At 44.3% G+C, this 23936-nt stretch overlaps 1 protein-coding gene across 5 annotated transcripts in view; it reads right to left on the bottom strand.

The window, feature by feature from the left end:
- EPS8 (EGFR pathway substrate 8, signaling adaptor) overlaps positions 1-23936 on the bottom strand; it is a 205426-nt gene that overhangs the window by 75241 nt on the left and 106249 nt on the right. For all 5 annotated transcript variants that reach the window (XR_011320615.1, XM_069762743.1, XM_069762745.1 and 2 more), the window contains one exon: positions 23619-23653. Coding sequence is in view for 4 of the 5 variants with exons in the window: in XM_069762743.1 (XP_069618844.1) it covers positions 23619-23653 (35 nt within the window). In the remaining variant the exon portion in view is untranslated. The remainder of the gene's footprint in view (positions 1-23618; positions 23654-23936) is intronic.

Consider the following 23936-nt stretch of genomic DNA (forward strand, 5'->3'; position numbering starts at 1 on the left):
GGAATCAAGCTCAAATATACGTACATATAATCCCTTAAAACTTTTACTTTTATTTATATGAAATATAAAACTAGATATACCTACTGCTTACACCTGCCTGGCTGTGGAGGTTGGCACCCTAAGGAACGATTTTTTGGCGCCCCCACTCACCGCAGGCTATCCCTCTCTCCCCTGCACTATCCCTCTCAGTGCAGGCGGGAAAACAATATAGAAAAAGAGAGCATCATGAATATCGCTTCCTCCTGATGAACCGTGAGAACGGGGAAATGCGTCGGGAAAAGACCGGCACACGCTAAGTGACTTTGATTACCCATTTGGAGATGCCTATTTTATGGCTACCCGATGGTGCTTGATTTGATTAAGGGTATCATATATATTATGTGCTAAGGCACCATGACATTTGCCATCTGAGGACAATTTTTTTGAATATTATAGGAGGATTATTTATGCATAGTATGCGTTGTGTTGAAAATCTTGTTTGATTATATGGAGTGTTGTGAATTCTGTTGTCGGGCTCCCTCCTGTGGTCATGAATGGTACTTCGGCTGGTTCTGTCCATGGACTTCCTCTGGTGGGTGTTTCTGAGTTTCCTTCCACAGGTGACGAGGTTAATTCGTTAGCTGGCTGCTCTATTTAACTCCACTTAGATCTTTGCTCCATGCCACCTGTCAATGTTCCAGTATTGGTCTAGTTCACTCCTGGATCGTTCTTGTGACCTGTCTTCCCAGCAGAAGCTAAGTTCCTGCTTGTATTTTCTTTGGTTTGCTATTTCTCTGTCCAGCTTGCTATTTTTATTGTTGTCTTGCTTGCTGGAAGCTCTGGGACGCAGAGGGAGCGCCTCCGCACCATGAGTCGGTGCGGAGGGTCTTTTTGCGCCCTCTGCGTGGTCTTTTTGTAGGTTTTTGTGCTGACCGCAAAGCAACCTTTCCTATCCTCAGTCTGTTCAGTAAGTCGGGCCTCACTTTGCTAAATCTATTTCATCTCTGTGTTTGTATTTTCATTTTTACTCAGTCATTATATGTGGGGGGCTGCCTTTTCCTTTGGGGAATTTCTCTGAGGCAAGGTAGGCTTTATTTTTCTATTTTCAGGGCTAGCTAGTTCCTTAGGCTGTGCCGAGTTGCATAGGGAGCGTTAGGAGCAATCCACGGCTATTTCTAGTGTGTGTGATAGGATTAGGGATTGCAGTCAGCAGAGTTCCCACGTCCCAGAGCTCGTCCTTTATCAGTAACTATCAGGTCATTCCGTGTGCTCTTAACCACCGGGTCCATTATTGTCCTGGCCACCAGGTCATAACAATGGAGGTACCTATATAGGTCCCTATGATGGTTTATTTATTTATTTATATAGTTATCTATTTTTCACCACTGCTCTTTTTCTATATTGTTTTCCCGCCTGCACTGAGAGGGATATTGCAGGGGAGAGAGGGATAGCCTGCAGTGAGTGGGGGCGCCAAAAAAATCGTTCCTTAGGGTGCCAACCTCCACAGCCAGGCAGGTGTAAGCAGTAGGTATATCTAGGGCCATAATAGGTTTTTTGTATATTTTTGTGACTGATAATTTTCTCCTTTTATTGGGTCTGGGTTTTATATTTCATATAAATAAAAGTTTTAAGGGATTGATTTTAACTGGTCCCTGACCGTATGAAATTTATGGCACTTTGTACCTTTTTGGTGGCGATTATGAATCTGTCATTACTTAAATGATATGTGACATACGTATCTACACTGTCACTTTACATTACTATACTATTAAATTTTTTTTTGGTTTTTGTTGGTCCTGTATTTGTGCTTGTGGGGTGATACCAGATTTTGGTGCACCCTTTTACCGGATTCAAACATCTCTGTATTGACATAATTCTCTGTGCTATATTGTGTAATGTCTTTATGTATTTGATTTGAGATTAAATATATATATATATTTTTTAAATACTACTTTCATGTGGTTTTTGTGCTCCATCTTATCACAGTTACAGAGACGGCAGACTGACTACATACGACTTCCCAAGGTAGGCGTGTAGGAATATGTCCAAGTACGTGTAGATCTCCTCTCTGGTTCATTGGAATCGTATCCGGTAAAATGTGCTAATCATAAAACGACTGCAGACAAACTGATGAAAAAACTGCTCTGCAGGTACGGGGTCCGAGAAACCATAGAAAGTGACAGAAGTGCACACTGGAGAGACAATGAAGGGAATCATGCAGGCCCTGGGAATAAGCAAGCATTTCATACACCATATCGCCCACAAAGTAGTGGGAAAGTGGAAAGGTTAAATGGGACACAAACTAAAAATTCAAAGGGCCTCTTGCACTCTCTTTAGTCAGACACACTCCACATAGAAGACTTGTCTCCTTTTGAAGTCCTGTTTGGTAGTGCACCAAAGACTGGTCTGCACTTCCCCTAGGTCGTACAGGTACAACATGGTGCTATGACAGCCTATGTCCAGGCCTTCACGTGGTGCATAAACGTGTTCTCATCCATTCCTGACCTGAATGCCAGTGCAGACGTGCATCAGCTGAATCTAGGTGATTGGTGGTCATACGCAGACACGTGAGAAGGAGCCTAGAGCCATGGTTCGATGGCCCGTTCCAAGTCCAGCTGACCACATCCACCTCCGTGAAACTTGAGGGAACGTCCACCTGGATCCACACGAGTCACTGCAAAAAAGGTCACTTTACCGGCACTGTTCTACTAATCACCTTGCTGGGAGGAGCAGGATTGTTGCTCCCTACAGAGACCCTGGATAAGCTTGAATATGGACTGGGACAACAAACTTATCCAACATATCGCTCTTTTTATAAAGGACATTGAAGGGGAAAAACCAAAGGACTGTTGGATCTGCAAGGACTATGTCGTACCTCTGGAGCCATGGGAGGTATTAACACCACACTGCATACACAAAGAAACCCGGACTCCATCTAAGTTTGGGGAAAAGATGTGCCCCACGACGTATCTGCCTCATTGACTGTAGTCGGATGGGCCGCTAATTCCTGGTTCCAGTTAAATATAAGGTGACCTAAGAGACTCCTGGTTAGGGCATAGTACAGACCTGCATGCAGATTTTATTGTTTGTTTATTGCTCTATGTTGCCTAAAAAGTGCTGATATATGTATTATCTAAGCTATTGAATAGTGTATGTGTAAAAAAGACTAATGCTGAACCTTCTGTAGTGTATGAGACCCCAGTAGCCACTGCTGATGGGGGACATGGGTGTCCACACTGAGGAGGTAGGAAGCCCCCCTAGGCACTAGACCCATGAGACAGTAGCTCCTTTGTGGACACCAAATGACCCTGTGACAAAAAATTATACCATTTACAAAAGGGGAAAATTGACAAAAGGGTTAATGTTTTTCCTCGCGGTTCTAGGATTTGTTTTTATATTACCCAGTCTCAGTCTCCTATTCAAGGATTTTATACTTGTCTCATAAAAGTAATAAAAATCTTTATTTTAATATAGCGCTATCATATTTCTCACTTATCGCTCAATATCTTCCCTCATGTAATCTCCGGTCCTCCCAAGACCTCCTTCTCTCCTCCACGCTTATTCGCTCCTCACTCAATCGCCTCCAAGACTTCTCCCGAATATCACCCATCCTCTGGAATTCAGTGCCCCAACACATCCGGTTATCCACTACTTTTGGATCCTTCAAAAACAAACCTGAAAACCCCCCTCTTCAAGGAAGCTTACAGCCTGTAAAGACCACACGGCCACCTCAACACCACCGGAGCTCCTGCAACCCTCGACTTATTGTCTCCTTCCCCACCATCCTGTAGAATGTAAGCCCGCAAGGGCAGGGTCCTCGCCCCTCTGTATCAGTCTGTCATTGGTAGTTTACTGTAAGTGATATCTGTAACTTGTATGTAACCCCTTCTCATGTACAGACCATGGAATCAATGGTGCTATAGAAATAATATTCCGCAGCGCTTTACAGTTTGCACACATTATCATCACTGTCCCCGATGGGGCTCACAATCTAATTTCCCTATCAGCATGTCTTTGGAATGTGGGAGGAAACCAGAGAAAACCCACACAAACATGGGGAGAACATACAAACTCTTTGCAGATGTTGTCCTTGGTGGGATTTGAACCCAGGACTCCAGCGCTGCAAGGCTGTAGTGCTAACCACTGCGCCACCTGTGAAGAATAATCTTAATGAAAGGATCTGGAGAGGATGTGAAGAATCAGCTTAATGAAAGGATGAGGAGAGGATGTGAAGAATCATCTTAATGAAAGGATCTGGAGAGGATGTGAAGAATCCGCTTAATGAAAGGATCTGGAGAGGATGTGAAGAATCATCTTAATGAAAGGATCTGGAGAGGATGTGAAGAATCCGCTTAATGAAAGGATCTGGAGAGGATGTTAAGAATCATCTTAATGAAAGGATCAGGAAAGGATGTGAAGAATCATCTTAATGAAAGGATCAGGAGAGGATGTGAAGGATCATCTTAATGAAAGGATCAGATGTGAAGAATCATCTTAATGAAAGGATCAGGAGAGGATGTGAAGGTGACTCCAGAGAGCACGAGAGAAGACATTGCCTCACTGATAGAAAAATATCTCCTGCTCACATGGATCCAGACCTCTGTGGTACCAGGCTGTTGAGCATTAATGGACGACCCTTCCTGTCAGGCTGGTGGAAGTGCAGTAATGGGTGGTGGATATTCTTGGTGCACCTTGGTTCCTGTAGTTCAATGACCCTATCATATCAGGCTGATGGAGGTGCTGTAATGGTGGGGTATCCTTGGTGCACTGTGGTTCCTGTGGATGGATGTTTCTCACTGTCAGGCTGATGCAGGTGCTGTAATTGGGGGGTGGAGGGGTATCATTGGTGCCCCATGGTTCCTGTGGATTGATGTCCCTTCCGGTCAGGCTGCTGTAAGCGCACTAATGGGGCAGGGGGAGGTATTCTTGGTGCACATTGTTTCCTGTGGATGGATGACCCCGTCCTGTCAGGCTGATGCAGATGCTGTAATGGGGGGTATCACTGGTGCACTTTGGTTCCTGTGGATGGATGCCTGTCAGGCTTATTGAGTTACAGTAATGGGAGGTAGCAATGGTGCACCTTGGTTTCTGTGGATGATGACCCTTCCTGTGAGGCTGCTGTAAGCGCACTAATGGGGGAGGTATTCTTGGTGCACCTTGGCTTCTGTGGATGGATGACCCCTTCCTGTCAGGCTGATGGAGGGGCAGTAATGGGGAGAGGGGTATTCTGCGTGCACTTTGGTCCCTGTAGTTGGATGACCCTTTCATGTCAAGCTAGTGGAAATGCGGTAATGTGGTGGGAAGGATATTCTTGGTGCACTCATGTTCCAGTATTTGGATGACCCTTTCATGTCAGGCTAATGAAGGTGCAGTAATAAGGGGGAGGTATTCTTGGTGCATCTTGGTTCCTGTGGAAGGAAGACCTCTTCACGTTAGTCTGGTGGCAGTGCAGTATGGTGTGTGGGGGGGGTATTCTTGGTGCATCTTGTTTTTAGTGGATGGAAGACGTCTTCACGTCAGTCTGGTGGCGGTACGGTAATGGTGTGGGGGGGTATTCTTGGTGCATCTTGGTTCCGGTGGATGGAAGACCTCTTCACGTCAGTCTTGTGGCGGTGCTGTAATGGTGTGTGTGTGTGTGGGGGGGGTATTCTTGGTGCATCTTGGTTCCTGTGGATGGAAGACCTCTTCACGTCAGTCTGGTGGCGGTGCTGTAATGGTGTGTGTGTGTGTGTGTGTGGGGATATTCTTGGTGCATCTTGGTTCCTGTGGATGGAAGACCTCTTCATGTCAGTCTGGTGGAGGTACTGTAATGGTGTGGGGGTGGGTAGTATTCTTGGTGCATCCTGGTTCCTGTATTTGGATGACCCCTTCATGTCAGGCTGATGAAGGTGCAGTAATAAGGGGGGAGGTATTCTTGGTGCATCTTGGTTCCTGTGGATGGAAGTCTTCACGTCAGTCTGGTGGCAGTGCAGTAATGGTGTGGTGGGGTATTCTTGGGGCATCTGGTTCCTGTGAATGGAAGACCTCTTCACGTCAGTCTGGTGGCAGTGCAGTAATGGTGTGGTGGGGTATTCTTGGTGCATCTAGGTTCCTGTGGATGGAAGACGTCTTCACATCAGTCTGGTGGCAGTGCAGTAATGGTGTGGTGGGGTATTCTTCGTTCCTGTGGATGGAAGACCTCTTCACGTCATAGTAACATAGTAACATAGTTAGTAAGGCCGAAAAAAGACATTTGTCCATCCAGTTCAGCCTATATTCCATCATAATAAATACCCAGATCTACGTCCTTCTACAGAACCTAATAATTGTATGATACAATATTGTTCTGCTCCAGGAAGACATCCAGGCCTCTCTTGAACCCCTCGACTGAGTTCGCCATCACCACCTCCTCAGGCAAGCAATTCCAGATTCTCACTGCCCTAACAGTAAAGAATCCTCTTCTATGTTGGTGGAAAAACCTTCTCTCCTCCAGAAGCAAAGAATGCCCCCTTGTGCCCGTCACCTTCCTTGGTATAAACAGATCCTCAGCGAGATATTTGTATTGTCCCCTTATATACTTATACATGGTTATTAGATCGCCCCTCAGTCGTCTTTTTTCTAGACTAAATAATCCTAATTTCGCTAATCTATCTGGGTATTGTAGTTCTCCCATCCCCTTTATTAATTTTGTTGCCCTCCTTTGTACTCTCTCTAGTTCCATTATATCCTTCCTGAGCACCGGTGCCCAAAACTGGACACAGTACTCCATGTGCGGTCTAACTAGGGATTTGTACAGAGGCAGTATAATGCTCTCATCATGTGTATCCAGACCTCTTTTAATGCACCCCATGATCCTGTTTGCCTTGGCAGCTGCTGCCTGGCACTGGCTGCTCCAGGTAAGTTTATCATTAACTAGGATCCCCAAGTCCTTCTCCCTGTCAGATTTACCCAGTGGTTTCCCGTTCAGTGTGTAATGGTGATATTGATTCCCTCTTCCCATGTGTATAACCTTACATTTATCATTGTTAAACCTCATCTGCCACCTTTCAGCCCAAGTTTCCAACTTATCCAGATCCATCTGTAGCAGAATACTATCTTCTCTTGTATTAACTGCTTTACATAGTTTTGTATCATCTGCAAATATCGATATTTTACTGTGTAAACCTTCTACCAGATCATTAATGAATATGTTGAAGAGAACAGGTCCCAATACTGACCCCTGCGGTACCCCACTGGTCACAGCGACCCAGTTAGAGACTATACCATTTATAACCACCCTCTGCTTTCTATCACTAAGCCAGTTACTAACCCATTTACACACATTTTCCCCCAGACCAAGCATTCTCATTTTGTGTACCAACCTCTTGTGCGGCACGGTATCAAACGCTTTGGAAAAATCGAGATATACCACGTCCAATGACTCACCGTGGTCCAGTCTATAGCTTACCTCTTCATAAAAACTAATTAGATTGGTTTGACAGGAGCGATTTCTCATAAACCCATGCTGATATGGAGTTAAACAGTTATTCTCATTGAGATAATCCAGAATAACATCCCTCAGAAACCCTTCAAATATTTTACCAACAATAGAGGTTAGACTTACTGGCCTATAATTTCCAGGTTCACTTTTAGAGCCCTTTTTGAATATTGGCACCACATTTGCTATGCGCCAGTCCTGCGGAACAGACCCTGTCGCTATAGAGTCCCTAAAAATAAGAAATAATGGTTTATCTATTACATTACTTAGTTCTCTTAGTACTCGTGGGTGTATGCCATCCGGACCCGGAGATTTATCTATTTTAATCTTATTTAGCCGGTTTCGCACCTCTTCTTGGGTTAGATTGGTGACCCTTAATATAGGGGTTTCAGTCTGGTGGCGGTGCTGTAATGGTGTGGGGGGTATTCTTGGTGCATCTTGGTTCCTGAGGATGGAAGACCTCTTCACGTCAGTCTGGTGGAGGTACTCTAATGGTGTAAGGGGGATATTCTTCATGCACCCTGGTTCCTGTATTTGGATGACGCTTTCATGTCAGGTTGATGGAGGTGTAGTAATAAGGGGGGTTTTCTTGGTGCATCTTGGTTCCTGTGGATGGAAGACCTTTACACGTCAGTCTAGCGGCGGTGCTGTAATGGTGTGGGAGGGATATTCTTGGTGCACCTTGGTTCCTGTGGATAGATGACTCCTTCCTGTCAGGCTGATGGAGGTAGAGTAATGGAGAGGGGAAGATTTTCTTGGTGCACCTTTTGCACCTTGGACACCCAATATGATGAAAATGCAGGATAGGTGCTGCAGATAACTTTCCAAGAAATAGAAGATGTAGTTGAGGCTCCTTTATTTACAAGACATTTAGTGTACAGGTTTCAATACTAAATTGGTATCTTCATCAAGCAAAATGGCAGATGAAGATACCAATTAGGGTCTCTTCTCATCCATGGAGGGGGCTCACTCACAATTATACCTAAGAACACGGCCATGAACATAGAATGGGATGTAATCCTCCTCCAAGAAGAACTTCTTCCATCATCCAGGACAATGTGGTGATGATGCTTTTCTCAAGCATGATGGAGACCGGTCACAAGTCAAAAGTAAACCAGGCGGTTCGGAGAACAAAACATTGAAATTTTCATGATATGGTCATGGAACTCCCCAGACTGAATCCTATTGAGAATCTGCAGTCAATCCTCAAAAAGCAGCAAAAACCCAGGACTTGTGATAACTCCGAGCTCTGATGAGACAAGAATGTGTGGCCATCAGTCAGGGTCTGCCGAGAAGCCGATATCCTGGGGAAGGGACGAAATCTGGAAAATAAGGGGCAGTGGCGTGGAGAGTAAGGGGCAGTGGCGTGGAGAGTAAGGGGCAGGGGCGTGGAGAGTAAGGGGCAGGGGCGTGGAGAATAAGGGGCCGCACTGCCAGGAATATTGAGGCATCAGAGGAACTTCATGGATGTCACAAACATGTAACAACGTGCATAATGTTTACAATTGTTCATCGGTAACTATAGAAACAGCAAAATAAAAGCAAAAAACACTGAAGAAGCAAAATAGGAAAGCCAAAATGGGTGTCAGACTTCAAAATTTTGGTCACAACTGTGGATGTGGATGAGACAACATTTTTCTAATTTTGGTTATAGACATTACCACAATGAATTTTAAACAAAAGGATTCAGATGCAGTTGAAGTTCAGACGTTTAGCTTTCATTTGAGGGTATCCACATTAAAATTGGTTGAAGGGTTTAGGAGTTTCAGCTCCTTAACATGTGCCACCCTGTTTTTAAAGGGACCAAAAGTAATTGGACAATTGATTCCAAGGCTATTTCATGGACAGGTGTGGGCAATCCCTTCGTTATGTCATTCTCAATTAAGCAGATAAAAGGCCTGGAGTTGATTTAAGGTGAGGTGCTGCATTTGGAAGGTTTTGCTGTGAAGTAAACATGTGGTCAAAGGAGCTCTCCATGCAGGTTAAACAAGCCATCCTTAAGCTGCGAAAACAGAAAAAAACCATCCGAGAAATTGCTACAATATTAGGAGTGGCAAAATCTACAGTTTGGTTCATCCTGAGAAAGAAAAAGCACTGGGGAACTCCAATGCAAAAAGACCTGGGCGCCCACGGAAGACAACAGTGGTGGATGATCGCAGAATAATCTCCATGGTGAAGAGAAACCCCGTCACAACAGCCGACCAAGTGACCAACACTCTCCAGGAGGTCGGCGTATCAATATCCAAATCTTCCGTAAAGAGAAGACTGCATGAAAGTAAATACAGAGGGTTCACTGCACGGTGCAGCCGCTCATAAGCATCAAGAATAAAAAGGCTAAAAAACATCTAAAAAAGCCAGCACAGTTCTGGAAGAACATTCTATGGACCGATGGAACCAAGATCAACCTCTACCAGAATGATGGAAAGAGAAAAGTATGGTGAAAGCGAGGTCCAGCTCATGATCCAAAGCATACCACATCATCTGTAACACCCGGCGGAGGCAGTGTGATGGCGCGGGCATGCATAAACCCGGCAGAGGAGTGGTCCAGCTCATGATCAAAAGCATACCACATCATCTGTAAAACATGGCAGAGGCAGTGTGATGGCGCGGGCATGCATGGCTGCCAGTGGCACTGGGTCACTAGTGTTTATTGATGATGTGACACAGGACAGAAGCAGCCAAATGAATTCTGAGGTCTTCAGAGCCGCCATACTGTGTGCTCAGATCCAGCCAAATGCTGCCAAACTGATTGGTCGTCGTTTCATATTACAGATGGACAATGACCCAAAACATTAAGCCAAAGCAACCCAGGAATTTATTAAAGCAAAGAAGTGGAATATTCCGGAATGGCCAAGTCAGTCACCTGATCTCAACCCAATTGAGCAGCATTTCACTTGTTAAAGACTAAACTTCAGACAGAAAGGCCCAGAAACAAACAGCAACTGAAAACCACCGCAGTGAAGGCCTGGCAGAGCATCAAAAAGGAGGAAAAACAGCGTCTGGTGATGACCATGAGTTCAAGACTTCAGGCAGTCATTGCCAACAAAGGGTTTTCAACCAAGTACTAAAAATGAACATTTTATTTACAATTATTGAATCTTTCCAAATACTTTTGTGTTGTGAGTTCTGTTTTTGGGCTCCCTCTGGTGGTTACTGATGGTACTGGGTGATTTGTGTTCTGCTGTCTCTGGTGTCCACCTGTTCTATTAGGATTTGGGAGTTTCCTATTTAACCGGGCTTTCTTGTCATTTCCCCGCCGGCTATCAAGGTTATCAGAGTGTTTTTGTTACCTCAGCTTCTGGCTTCAGTAATCTTCAGGACAAGCTAAGTTTTGATTTGCTTGTTCCACGTTTTGCTTTATTTTTGTCTTGTCCAGCTTGCATATAATTGTCTCTTTGCTGCTGGTTGCTTTAGTGGGCTGTAATTGCTCCTCATGTTCCATGAGTTGGAACATGAGTTCAAGTAATTACAGGATGGTTTTTTGAAAGGTTTTTTGCTGACCGCGCAGTTTACTTTTGTATCCTCTGCTATCTAGTTTTAGCGGGCCTCATTTTGCTGAATCTGTTTTCATACTGTGTATGTGCCTTCCTCTCATTTCACCGTCATTATATGTGGGGGGCTGCTATTTCTGTGGGGTATTTCTCTGGAGGCAAGAGAGGTCTGTGTTTCTTCTAATAGGGGAAGTTAGATCTTCGGCTGGTGCGAGACATCTAGGATCAACGTAGGCACGTTCCCCGGCTATTGTTATTTGTGTGTTCAGGTTTAGGGTCGCGGTCAGCTCAGGTTCCATCACCCTAGAGCTCGTTGGTGCTTGTCCTTTTGTGATTCCCTGCCATTGGAATCATGACAGTATAGCCGGCCAAAATGTTTGGGCTGAAGTAGGAGGAAAAGTAGTCTGAGGAAGTTTTTTTTTTTTTTCTCTCCTCTGAGGTTGCTGCCTAGCCTTAATTGCAGCCAGGCTGATTTTTTTTTTTTTTTCCTCCTCTTAATCCTTGAATGGCTCTGACCTTAGCTGTTTATCATGGACGTCCAGAGTTTAGCTTCCAGCTTGAATAATCTTGCTGCTAAGGTTCAAAATACACAAGATTTTGTTGTACATGCTCCTATGTTTGAACCTAGAATTCCTATTCCAGAGTTCTTTGCTGGAGATAGATCTAGTTTTCTGAATTTTAGGAACAATTGCAAGCTGTTCCTTTCTTTGAAATCTCGCTCTTCTGGAGACCCTGCTCAGCAGGTTAAGATTATTATATCTTTCCTGCGGGGTGACCCTCAAAATTGGGCATTTGCATTGGCACCAGGGGATCCTGCGTTGCTTAATGTGGATGTGTTTTTTCTGGCATTGGGTTTGCTCTATGAGGAACCTAACCAGGAGATTCAGGCTGAAAAAGCTTTATTAGCTCTCTCTCAGGGGCAAGATGAAGCAGAAATATATTGTCAAAAATTTCGGAAATGGTCAGTGCTTACTCAGTGGAATGAGTGCGCCCTGGCTGCAAAGTTCAGAGATGGCCTTTCTGAGGCCATTAAAGATGTTATGGTGGGGTTCCCTGCGCCTACGGGTCTGAATGAGTCTATGACTATGGCTATTCAGATTGATCGGCGTTTACGGGAGCGCAAACCTGTGCACCATTTGGCGGTGTCTTCTGAACAGGCACTTGAGACAATGCAATGTGATAGAGTTCAGTCTAGAAGTGAACGGCAAAACTATAGGCGGAAAAATGGGTTGTGCTTTTATTGTGGTGATTCAGCTCATGTTATATCAGCATGCTCTAAATGCACAAAAAAGGTTGATAAGTCTGTTGCCATTAGTACGTTACAGTCTAAGTTCATTCTGTCTGTGACTCTGATTTGCTCATTATCATCCATTTCCGTCGATGCCTATGTAGATTCAGGCGCTGCCCTGAGTCTTATGGATTGGTCATTTGCCAAGCGATGTGGGTTTAGTCTTGAGCCTCTGGAAGTCCCTATTCCTTTGAAGGGAATTGACTCTACACCTTTAGCTATGAATAAACCTCAGTACTGGACACAAGTGACCATGCGTATGACTCCCGTTCATCAGGAGGTGATTCGCTTCCTGGTATTGTATAATTTACATGATGTTCTAGTACTTGGTCTGCCATGGTTACAAACTCATAATCCAGTCCTTGACTGGAAAACAATGTCTGTGTTAAGCTGGGGATGTCAGGGGGTTCATGATGATGCACCTCCGATTTCTATCGCTTCATCTACTCCTTCTGAGGTTCCTGTATTTTTGTCTGATTATCGGGATGTTTTTGAGGAGCCTAAGCTCAGTTCGCTTCCTCCTCATAGGGATTGCGATTGTGCTATAGATTTAATTCGTGGTAGTAAATTTCCTAAAGGTCGTTTGTTCAATCTGTCAGTGCCAGAGCATACTGCTATGCGGGATTATGTTAAGGAGTCCTTGGAAAAGGGACATATCCGTCCATCTGCGTCCCCTTTGGGAGCAGGTTTTTTTTTCGTGGCCAAAAAAGATGGGTCCTTGAGGCCTTGTATAGATTATCGTCTTTTGAATAAGATTACCGTAAAATATCAGTATCCTTTGCCTTTGTTGACTGATTTGTTTGCTCGCATTAAGGGGGCTAAATGGTTCACTAAGATTGATCTTCGGGGTGCGTATAATCTTATACGAATAAAGCAAGGTGATGAGTGGAAAACCGCATTTAATACGCCTGAGGGCCATTTTGAGTATTTGGTAATGCCTTTCGGACTTTCTAATGCTCCTTCAGTCTTCCAGTCCTTTATGCACGATATTTTCCGTGAATATCTGGATAAATTTATGATTGTGTATTTGGATGATATTTTGGTTTTTTCTGATGACTGGGAGTCTCATGTTCAGCAGGTCAGGAAGGTGTTTCAGGTCCTGCGGGCTAATTCCTGGTTTGTAAAGGGCTCAAAGTGTCTCTTTGGAGTCCAGAAGATTTCTTTCTTGGGGTATATTTTTTCCCCTTCTACTATTGAGATGGATCCCGTCAAGGTTCGGGCTATTTGTGACTGGACGCAGCCTGCATCTCTTAAGAGTCTGCAGAAGTTCTTAGGCTTTGCTAATTTCTATCGTCGTTTTATAACTAATTTTTCTAGTGTTGTTAAGCCTTTGACGCATTTGACTAAGAAGGGTGCTGATGTTGCTGATTGGTCTCCTGCGGCTGTGGAGGCCTTTCAGGAACTTAAACGCCGGTTTTCTTCTGCTCCTGTATTGCGTCAGCCTGATGTTTCGCTTCCTTTCCAAGTTGAGGTTGATGCTTCCGAGATTGGAGCGGGGGCGGTTTTGTCACAGAGAAGCTCCGATTGCTCGGTGATGAAGCCATGTGCGTTCTTTTCTAGAAAATTTTCGCCCGCTGAGCGGAATTATGATGTGGGTAATCGGGAACTTTTGGCCATGAAGTGGGCATTTGAGGAGTGGCGTCATTGGCTGGAGGGTGCTAGACATCGTGTGGTGGTCTTGACTGATCACAAAAATCTGATTTACCTTGAGTCTGCCAGGCGTCTGAATCCTAGACAGGCTCGTTGGTCACTGTTTTTCTCTCGTTTCAATTTTGTGGTTTCATACCTGCCAGGTTCAAAGAATGTGAAGGCGGATGCTCTTTCTAGGAGTTTTGTGCCTGACTCCCCTGGAAATTCTGAGCCCACTGGTATCCTTAGGGATGGGGTGATTTTGTCGGCCGTCTTCCCAGACTTGCGACGTGCTTTGCAGGAGTTTCAGGCGGGTAAACCTGATCGTTGTCCGCCTGAGAGACTGTTTGTTCCGGATAGTTGGACCAGTAGAGTCATCTCCGAGGTCCATTCTTCTGCGTTGGCAGGTCATCCTGGAATATTTGGTACTAGAGACTTGGTGGCCAGGTCTTTTTGGTGGCCTTCCTTGTCGAGGGATGTGCGTTCTTTTGTGCAGTCTTGTGAGGTTTGTGCTCGGGCTAAGCCTTGCTGTTCTCGAGCCAGTGGATTGTTGTCACCTTTGCCTATCCCGAAGAGGCCTTGGACGCACATTTCCATGGACTTTATTTCGGATCTCCCTGTCTCTCAAAAAATGTCTGTCATCTGGGTTGTGTGTGACCGCTTTTCTAAAATGGTTCATCTTGTACCCTTGCCTAAGTTGCCTTCCTCCTCTGAGTTGGTCCCTCTGTTTTTCCAGAACGTGGTTCGTTTGCATGGGATTCCGGAGAACATCGTTTCTGACAGAGGATCCCAGTTTGTGTCTAGATTTTGGCGGACGTTCTGTGCTAAGATGGGCATTGATTTGTCCTTTTCGTCTGCATTCCATCCTCAGACGAATGGCCAGACGGAGCGAACTAATCAGACCTTGGAAACTTATTTGAGGTGTTTTGTTTCTGCTGATCAGGATGACTGGGTTACCTTTTTGCCGCTGGCCGAGTTTGCCCTTAATAAATCGGGCTAGTTCTGCTACCTTGGTTTCTCCTTTCTTTTGTAATTCGGGGTTTCATCCTCGTTTTTCCTCTGGTCAGGTGGAGCCTTCTGATTGTCCTGGAGTGGACATGGTGGTGGATGGGTTGCATCGGATTTGGAGTCATGTGGTGGACAATTTGAAGTTGTCCCAGGAGAAGGCTCAGCAGTTTGCTAATCGCCGTCGCCGCGTGGGTCCTCGACTTCGTGTTGGGGACTTGGTGTGGTTGTCTTCTCGTTTTGTTCCTATGAAGGTCTCTTCTCCTAAGTTCAAGCCTCGGTTCATCGGTCCTTATAGGATCTTGGAAATTCTTAACCCTGTGTCGTTTCGTTTGGATCTCCCGGCATCGTTTGCTATTCATAATGTGTTCCATCGGTCGTTGTTGCGGAGGTATGAGGTACCTGTTGTTCCTTCGCTTGAGCCTCCTGCTCCGGTGCTGGTGGAGGGTGAATTGGAGTATGTTGTGGAGAAGATCTTGGATTCTCGTGTTTCCAGACGGAAACTCCAATATTTGGTCAAGTGGAAGGGTTATGGTCAGGAGGATAATTCTTGGGTGGTTGCCTCTGATGTTCATGCTGATGATTTGGTCCGCGCTTTTCATAGGGCTCATCCTGGTCGCCCTGGTGGTTCTCGTGAGGGTTCGGTGACCCCTCCTCAAGGGGGGGGTACTGTTGTGAGTTCTGTTTTTGGGCTCCCTCTGGTGGTTACTGATGGTACTGGGTGATTTGTGTTCTGCTGTCTCTGGTGTCCACCTGTTCTATTAGGATTTGGGAGTTTCCTATTTAACCGGGCTTTCTTGTCATTTCCCCGCCGGCTATCAAGGTTATCAGAGTGTTTTTGTTACCTCAGCTTCTGGCTTCAGTAATCTTCAGGACAAGCTAAGTTTTGATTTTCTTGTTCCACGTTTTGCTTTATTTTTGTCTTGTCCAGCTTGCATATAATTGTCTCTTTGCTGCTGGTTGCTTTAGTGGGCTGTAATTGCTCCTCATGTTCCATGAGTTGGAACATGAGTTCAAGTAATTACAGGATGGTTTTTTGAAGGGTTTTTTGCTGACCGCGCAGTTTACTTTTGTATCCTCTGCTATCTAGTTTTAGCGGGCCTCATTTTGCTGAATCTGTTTTCATACTGTGTATGTGCCTTCCTCTCATTTCACCGTCATTATATGTGGGGGGCTGCTATTTCTGTGGGGTATTTCTCTGGAGGCAAGAGAGGTCTGTGTTTCTTCTAATAGGGGAAGTTAGATCTTCGGCTGGTGCGAGACGTCTAGGATCAACGTAGGCACGTTCCCCGGCTATTGTTATTTGTGTGTTCGGGTTTAGGGTTGCGGTCAGCTCAGGTTCCATCACCCTAGAGCTCGTTGGTGCTTGTCCTTTTGTGATTCCCTGCCACTGGAATCATGACACTTTTGGTCCCATTAAAAACAGGGTGGCACATGTTAAGGAGCTGAAACTCCTAAACCCTTCATCCAATTTTAATGTGGATACCCTCAAATGAAAGCTGAAAGTCTGAACTTCAACTGCATCTGAATTGCTTTGTTTAAAATTCATTGTGGTAATGTCTATAACCAAAATTAGAAAAATGTTGTCTGTGTCCAAATATATATATGGACCTAACTGTATATATCTACATGCAGTGTATAGGGGGCTGTACATAGTGTATCTATCTCCATGCCGTGTATAGGGGGCTGTACGTAGTATATATATCTATAAGCCATGTGTAAGGAGTTGTATGTAGTGTATACATCTGTATGTCGTCATAGAATGCAGACTGTGAGCCCTCGCGGGCAGGGTCCTCCCTCCTTATGTACTCGTGTGCCTTGTTATCTGCTCATGTTTAATGTATTTGTCTATATTTGCCCCGTATTCACATGTAAAGCGCCATGGAATAAATGGCGCTATAAAAATGTATAATAATAATAATAATAATAATAATAATAGAATGATAGAGTTGGAAGGGACCTCCTGGGTCCAACCCTCTGCTCAAAGCAGGATTCACTAAATCATCCCAGACAGATGTCTGTCCAGACCCCGTTTGAAAACTTCCATTGAAGGAGAACTCACCCCCTCTCATAGCAGCCTGTTCCACTCATTGATCACCATCACTGTCAAAAAGTTTTTTCTAATATCTAATCTGTGTCTCCCCCCATTCAGTTTCATCCCATTGCTTCTAGTCTTTCCTTGTGCAAATGAGAATAAAGATGATCCTCCTACAATGTGACAGGCTTTGAGATACTTGTAGACACCTATTAAAGGGAACCTGTCACCTGAATTTGGCGGGACCGGTTTTTGGTCATATGGGCGGAGTTTTCAGGTGTTTGATTCACCCTTTCCTTACCCGCTGGCTGCATGCTAGCTGCAATATTGAAGTTCATTCTCTGTCCTCCGTAGTACACGCCTGCGCAAGGCAAGATTGCCTTGCACAGGCGTGTACTACGGAGGACAGAGAATGAACTTCAATCCAATATTGCGGCCAGCATGCAGCCAGCGGGTAAAGAAAGGGTGAATCAAAAACCTGAAAACTCCGCCCATATGACCAAAAACCGGTCCCGCCAAATTCAGGTGACAGACTCCCTTTAAATCTCCTCTCAGTCTTTTTTGCAAGCTAAATATTCCCAAATCCTGCAACCGTTCCTCATAGGACATGGTTTGCAGATTGGTCACCATTCTGGTCACTCTTCTCTGAACTTGCTCCAGTTTGTTGATTTTTTTTTTTTTTTTAAATGTGGTGCCCAAAACTGGACACAGTACTCCAAGTGAGGTCTGACCTAAGAGGAATAGAGGGCAATAATGACTTCACCTGATCTAGACTGTATGCTTCTGTTAATACATCCCAGAATTGCATTTGCCCTTTTTGCTGCGGCAGCACGCTTTTGACTCATGTTCAGTCTGTGATCTATTAGTATACCCAAGACTTTTTCACATGTGCTGTTGCTTAGCCCTATTCTGTATATGCTTTTTTTCATTTTTATTGCCCAGGTGTAGTAGTTTGCTTTTTTCCCTGTTAAAAATCATTCTGTTAGTTGCTGCCCACTGCTCCAGTTTATTTATATCTTTTTGAATCCTCTTTCTCTCTTCTCTAGTATTACCTATCCCTCCTAGCTTTGTGTCATCAGCAAATTTAATTAGTTTACCCTCAATTCCTTCATCTAAATCATTGATAAAGATGTTGAATACAGGGCCCAGTGGTACCCCACTTGAGACATTCTTCCAACTGGATGTGCAGCCATTTACGACTACTCTTTGGGTCCAATCACTAAGCCAGTTATTATTCTACCTATCAGTTGCCTTGTCCATTCCATACTTAGTCCTTTTTTTCAATAAGGATGGTGTGAGATACTTTGTCAAACAAATGCTTGTTGAATTCAAGATATACTATATCTACATCATTTCCCTGATCCACCCAGTCAGTGATTCTGTCATAGAAGGAAATTAAGTTAGTCTGACATGGCGTATTAGTTACAAACCCATGCTGTTTAAATCACTTCATTCTTATTTAGGTACTTACATACATGTTGTTTAATAATTTGCTCAAAGATCTTTCCTGGTATAGACGTCAGACTCACCGGCCTATAATTCCCTGGGTCCACCTTCTTCCCCTTTTTGAAGATAGGAACAATATTTGCTCTTCTCCAGTCTTCCGGGACTTCTCCTGTTCTCCAAGATTATGGAGAGTGGTTCAAAAATTTCTCCTGCTATCTCCTTCAATACTCTGGGGTGTAATTCATCTGGACCTGGAGACTTGAATTCATTTATGCTAGCTAAGTGTTTCCTGACTATCTGTTTATAGATATCATGGATTTTTCTACTCCTTTAATAGGACAGTGAAGATCAGTTGATGTTACATTTCCTTTCTGAGAGAAAACAAAATAGGAATTTAAAAGTTTGGCCTTCTCAACATCCTTTCTTACCAATTCATAATTTCCATCCTGTAAAAATCCAATAGCATCTTTGACTTTTCTTTTACTTTTGACATATCCCCAAAATCCTTTCTTATTGCTTTTGACGTCTCTTGCAAGCCTTAATTCATTGTCAGCTTTAGAAAATCTGATTTGTGCCCTGCAGGTTCTACAGACCGCATTATATTCTTCTTTAGATATGCCTCCCGCTTTCCATTTGATAAACATTTCTTTCTTCCTTTTTAGAATGTGTTTAAGTTCTGTGTTCATCCATCCTGGTTTCCTTAAATGCTTCCTATTCTTCCCTCTTTTCGGAATTGTTAACGATTGTGCTTTGAGAATCTAATTTTTCAAGATTTCCCATCCATCCTGGACACTTTTGTCCTTAAGGATATCCAGCCATTGGATCCCTCCGATTCTCTTTTGGAGTCCCTTAAAATCTGCCTTTCTGAAATCTAACCTTGACGTCTGAGTCTTCACAGGTCTTCCTCCTCTAGTTATCCAAAATTTTAAAATAGCATGGTCGCTACCTCCTAGGGTGCCAGCCACTCTTACCTCCTCAACCATTTCCTCCCTGTTTATTAGGATTAGATCCAAGGTAGCAGATCCTCTTGTTTCTCCCCTACCTTTTGGAAGATAAAGTTGTCAGCAAGAGAGGATAAGAATTTGCTTGACCTGTTAGTTTTGCCTGAGAGAGATCCCCAACAAATGTCTGGATAGTTGAAATCTCCCATGACAACTGGGTCATATTTTTTGGAGAACTTGGCTGTGTATAGGGGGCTGTACATAGTGTATACATCTATACAGCGTGTATAGGGGGCTGTGCGTAGTGCATATATCTATATGCCGTGTATAGGGCTGTGTGCAATGTATATATACAGCAGGTGAATTAAGTACTAAACACGTCACCAATGTTCTCAGTAATCCTATGTCTAAACGTGCCATTGACATGAATTTCTCCCCAGATGTCGGTAACAATCCAATCCACACAAGCAAAGAAATCACCATAGATGTCAATACAATATGTGTAAAAATGAGAAATGGCGCAGGGTAAAGTATTGAGCGCGCTCCTGAAATGCAATTAATACTTTGTACATAAGCCTTTGTTGGTAATGAAGGCTTGCGGTGCCTCCTGTATGATGAAACTAGTCGCAGACATTGCTCAGGTGGGATTTTGGCACATTTTTTACACATCTTCATCATCCTGGTAGATGACAACAGATTTTTATCTGTAATGTGTCAGTACATTTCTACATTCATTCTTCCTTCAAATTATATGAAGTTTGCCAGGGCCGTATGCGGAAAAACAGCACGCACCATGATCTTACCACCTCCAAACTTCACTGTTGGTGTGGTGTTTTGGGGTAATATACAATACCTTTTGGCCTCCAAACAGTTAAATTTTGGATTCATCTCAGCAGACTTTATTCTCCCAATATTTCACAAGCTTGTCTAAACGTTGAACAAACTGTTATCGCACATGCTTTTTGTTCAGCAATGGAGTCTTTCGTGGTGAGCATACATACAGGCCATGGAAGGTGAGTGCATTACTTACATACATAGTAACATAGTTAGTAAGGCCGAAAAAATACATTTGTCCATCCAGTTCAGCCTATATTCCATCATAATAAATCCCCAGATCTACGTCCTTCTACAGAACCTACTTATAGCTTTGTATGATACAACTGTACCTGATAATTCCAGGTCTTCAGTAACGCTCCACATGAGTTGTCCAAGAGCCAAGGGCACTTCTGATAATTCACTCTTCTGTCTGAAATCTCGCTGAGAGGACCTGGTCATGGCCTGTTTACGGTGAAGACTTGCAGGGAGCATCTGATCGTGGCTGATTTATGGTGAAATTTTGCAGGGAGAACCTAGTTGTGGCCAGTTTATGGTGAAATTAAGTTCTTTACACTTCCAGATTATGGCCCCAACAGTGCTCACAGGAACTTTCAGTAGTTTAGGAATTCTTTTGTAACCAATGCCATCAGTATGTTTTGCAATAATAAGGTTGCAAAGGTATTGAGAAAGCTCACTAGTTTTACCCATCACGAGAGGTTTCTTGTGTGGTCCCTTGGTAATGAGACTCTTTTTTGCAGACCATCAGCTAAGCCAGCTGATATTTTTTGCAACTAAGTGGCAGGATTGCTTTCTAATTACTGATAGATCTCAGCCGCTGTCAGGACTTTTCTAGGGCTGCTTGGTCCTCTCTTTCTTCAAGTGCTCAATACTTTTTCCATATGTCACTAAGGTGATTTCTAATCTGTGTGGATTGGATGGGTGTTATCGACATCTGGGAAGAATTTTGTGTCAACAGCACCTTTAGCCATAGAATTACTAACATTGGTGACATGTTCAATACTTATTTCACCAGCTGCATAAGTATATGCCGTGTATTCAACTGTGCCCTTTGTCATCGGTGGAACAATGTGACAAATAATCCATAGCACACAAAGGTAACAAGTCGGGTTTATTGCAGATCTGGCTCAGCGACGTAATATAAAATATGTACAGGACGCAGTAATCTGCTGATTTGCGTTGATATGAGGAAGGCGCTATACAAGGACATATAGATCATCTGGAGGAAATCAAGCAAGATGATTGGAGCCTCCGTCTCTTACACCACACACTGACCCTAAGATGATATAACGGGGCCCCATTAAGAGGCGCTATAAGTCATGTGATGTATGAGAGGAAAAGCCAAGCGATCGATCATGGATCATGTGATTGCAGCAAATTGTGATCAGATTGTGTCTCATGATTTAGGATTAGATTGTATGTGATTGGTGCAATATTTATCTATTTACAAAATGGAGCAAGATTAAGAGGCCTTGGACGGCTGGGCACAGGGGAGGTCAGGCCTCGGACGGCCGGGTACAAGGGAGGTCAGGCCTCGGACGGCCGGGCACAGGGGAGGTCAGGCCTCGGACGGCCCAATAATGTGTTCTTCAGAGAACTGGCAGCTATAGTCCTACACCGGATTAGGGATTATAGAAATAAGAATTCCTGTGACAAGAACAGAAGTAATGACGTCAGCGCTAGACAAGAAGAGTGAAGACCATCATGGCAGAAAGGCGGTGAAACCTTGGTGAAGACCAGGGAGGTCTACATCCATGTCATCCCTGGCCCGGCGCACTGTCTATATACCTACACTTGTGCTCAGCACCAGTATACAAGAGCCCACTAGTCACACACTGTATTCAGTGTCCATGATGCATGTTATATACAGGGCCTTGAAAACATCTGCATAACCAGTGACCTTTTCCACAGTTTCTCAAGGTACACACAAACATAAATGCTATTTATTGGGATTTTATGTGATACCAAGAGGTGACATGTTGCCCCTTCTTTGCACACGCGCGCTCGCTCAGTGAGATTGTATGGAGACATCTGATCAGTAATTTTCACATCCTGTCACAGATTCTCTGGGATTTCGGTCTGGACTGTGAATGCGCTGTTCACACACAGTGCATGCGCTGTTCACACACAGTGCATGCGCTGTTCACACACAGTGCATGCGCTGTTCACACACAGTGCATGCGCTGTTCACACACAGTGCATGCGCTGTTCACACACAGTGCATGCGCTGTTCACACACAGTGCATGCGCTGTTCACACACAGTGCATGCGCTGTTCACACACAGTGCATGCGCTGTTCACACACAGTACATGCGCTGTTCACACACAGTACATGCGCTGTTCACACACAGTACATGCGCTGTTCACACACAGTACATGCGCTGTTAGGATGCCTAGGGGCGTTGTCCTGCTGGAAGGTGAACCTATTCCGCAATCTCAAGTCTTCTGCAGTCTCTAAACCGTTTTCCTCCAGGATTGATTTGTATTTTCATCTTCCCATCACCAATGACCAGCTTCCCTGCCCCTGCTTAAGAAAAGCATTCTCACAGCAGGATGCTGCCACCATGTGTGACAGTGGAGATGGTGTTTTCAGGGCGACGTGCAGTGTTAGTTTTCCACCACACATAGCATTTTGCATTTAGCCCAAAACCAAAAAGTTGCACGGAACCTATGATTTTCATTAATGTCTTTCTTTTTGCCATACTTCCATAAAGGGCAGATTTGTGGAGTACATGACTAATAGTTCTCGTCTGGACAGTTTCTCTCCCTGAACTGTGGATCTGCGGCTCCTCCAGTGACCATGGGCCTCTCGTCTGCTTCCCTCATTAGTGCTCTCCTTCCTTGGGATGCCTGGTTAGGAGGACAGCCATGTTTTAGTAGCTTCTTTGAAGTTGTGCCATGCTCCTTCCATTTTTGGATGATGGGTTGAACAGAGCTCCGTGAGATGTTCAGAGCCTGGGCTATTTTTTTTTATATAATCTAACCCTGGTTTACTCTTCTACCAGCTTTATCCCTGACCTGTCTGGTGGGCTCCTTGGTATTCATGAGGCGGTTTGATCCCCAATGTTCTCACAAACCTCTGAAGCCTTCACAGAATGGATGTTGTTATATGGAGACAGAATCACACCCAGGAGGGACACAGGGTACTAATGATGTGACTTCTGGGGGCGATCGGTCACTCAGGATGTTATTTAGGGGCATCAGACTACAGGGGGCCGAATACTAATGCACAATGCCACAATGTTCAGATTTATATTTGTAAAATAATTAGTACACCTTGTATGATTTCCTTTACAATCACAAAGTTACAAGTTCTTGTATCACAGAAAATCCCAATAAAATACATGTTAGTTTGTGGGTGTACCCTCCACACACGAAGCCCTCCACACACACTATATACAGCATAAAAATGTCCCCATTTTTAATAAAGTAGCAAATGTCTATGTTCCCTTCCTAGCCCAGTAGTAGTGAGATCATTCACCTCCAATTCAAGTCCTTATTGTTATACACTTACCTGCTCAGTGGCGCCAGGTCCAAATTGCGGGAAAACTACAAAACAAGGAAAACTTATGACTAGCAACCAACAAAAACATAGAAATAAAGGCAGCAACCCGCATCATCATGGTGCAAATCGTGCCACCATTACACTCTGCAATGTTACCACCACCACCTGACTCCTCAGCTATCACCATCCCCTGCACATCATGACCCCCGTCCTGACTACTTCACCACCACCTCCACCCTCTGACTCCCCAGCCATCACCACCAACAACTGACTACGCAGCCATCACCCTCACCCCTGACACCACGATCCCTACACTTTCATTTCTCA

Source organism: Ranitomeya imitator, chromosome 4 (assembly GCF_032444005.1).
Source record: "Ranitomeya imitator isolate aRanImi1 chromosome 4, aRanImi1.pri, whole genome shotgun sequence".
Classification (NCBI taxonomy): Eukaryota; Metazoa; Chordata; class Amphibia; order Anura; family Dendrobatidae; genus Ranitomeya; species Ranitomeya imitator.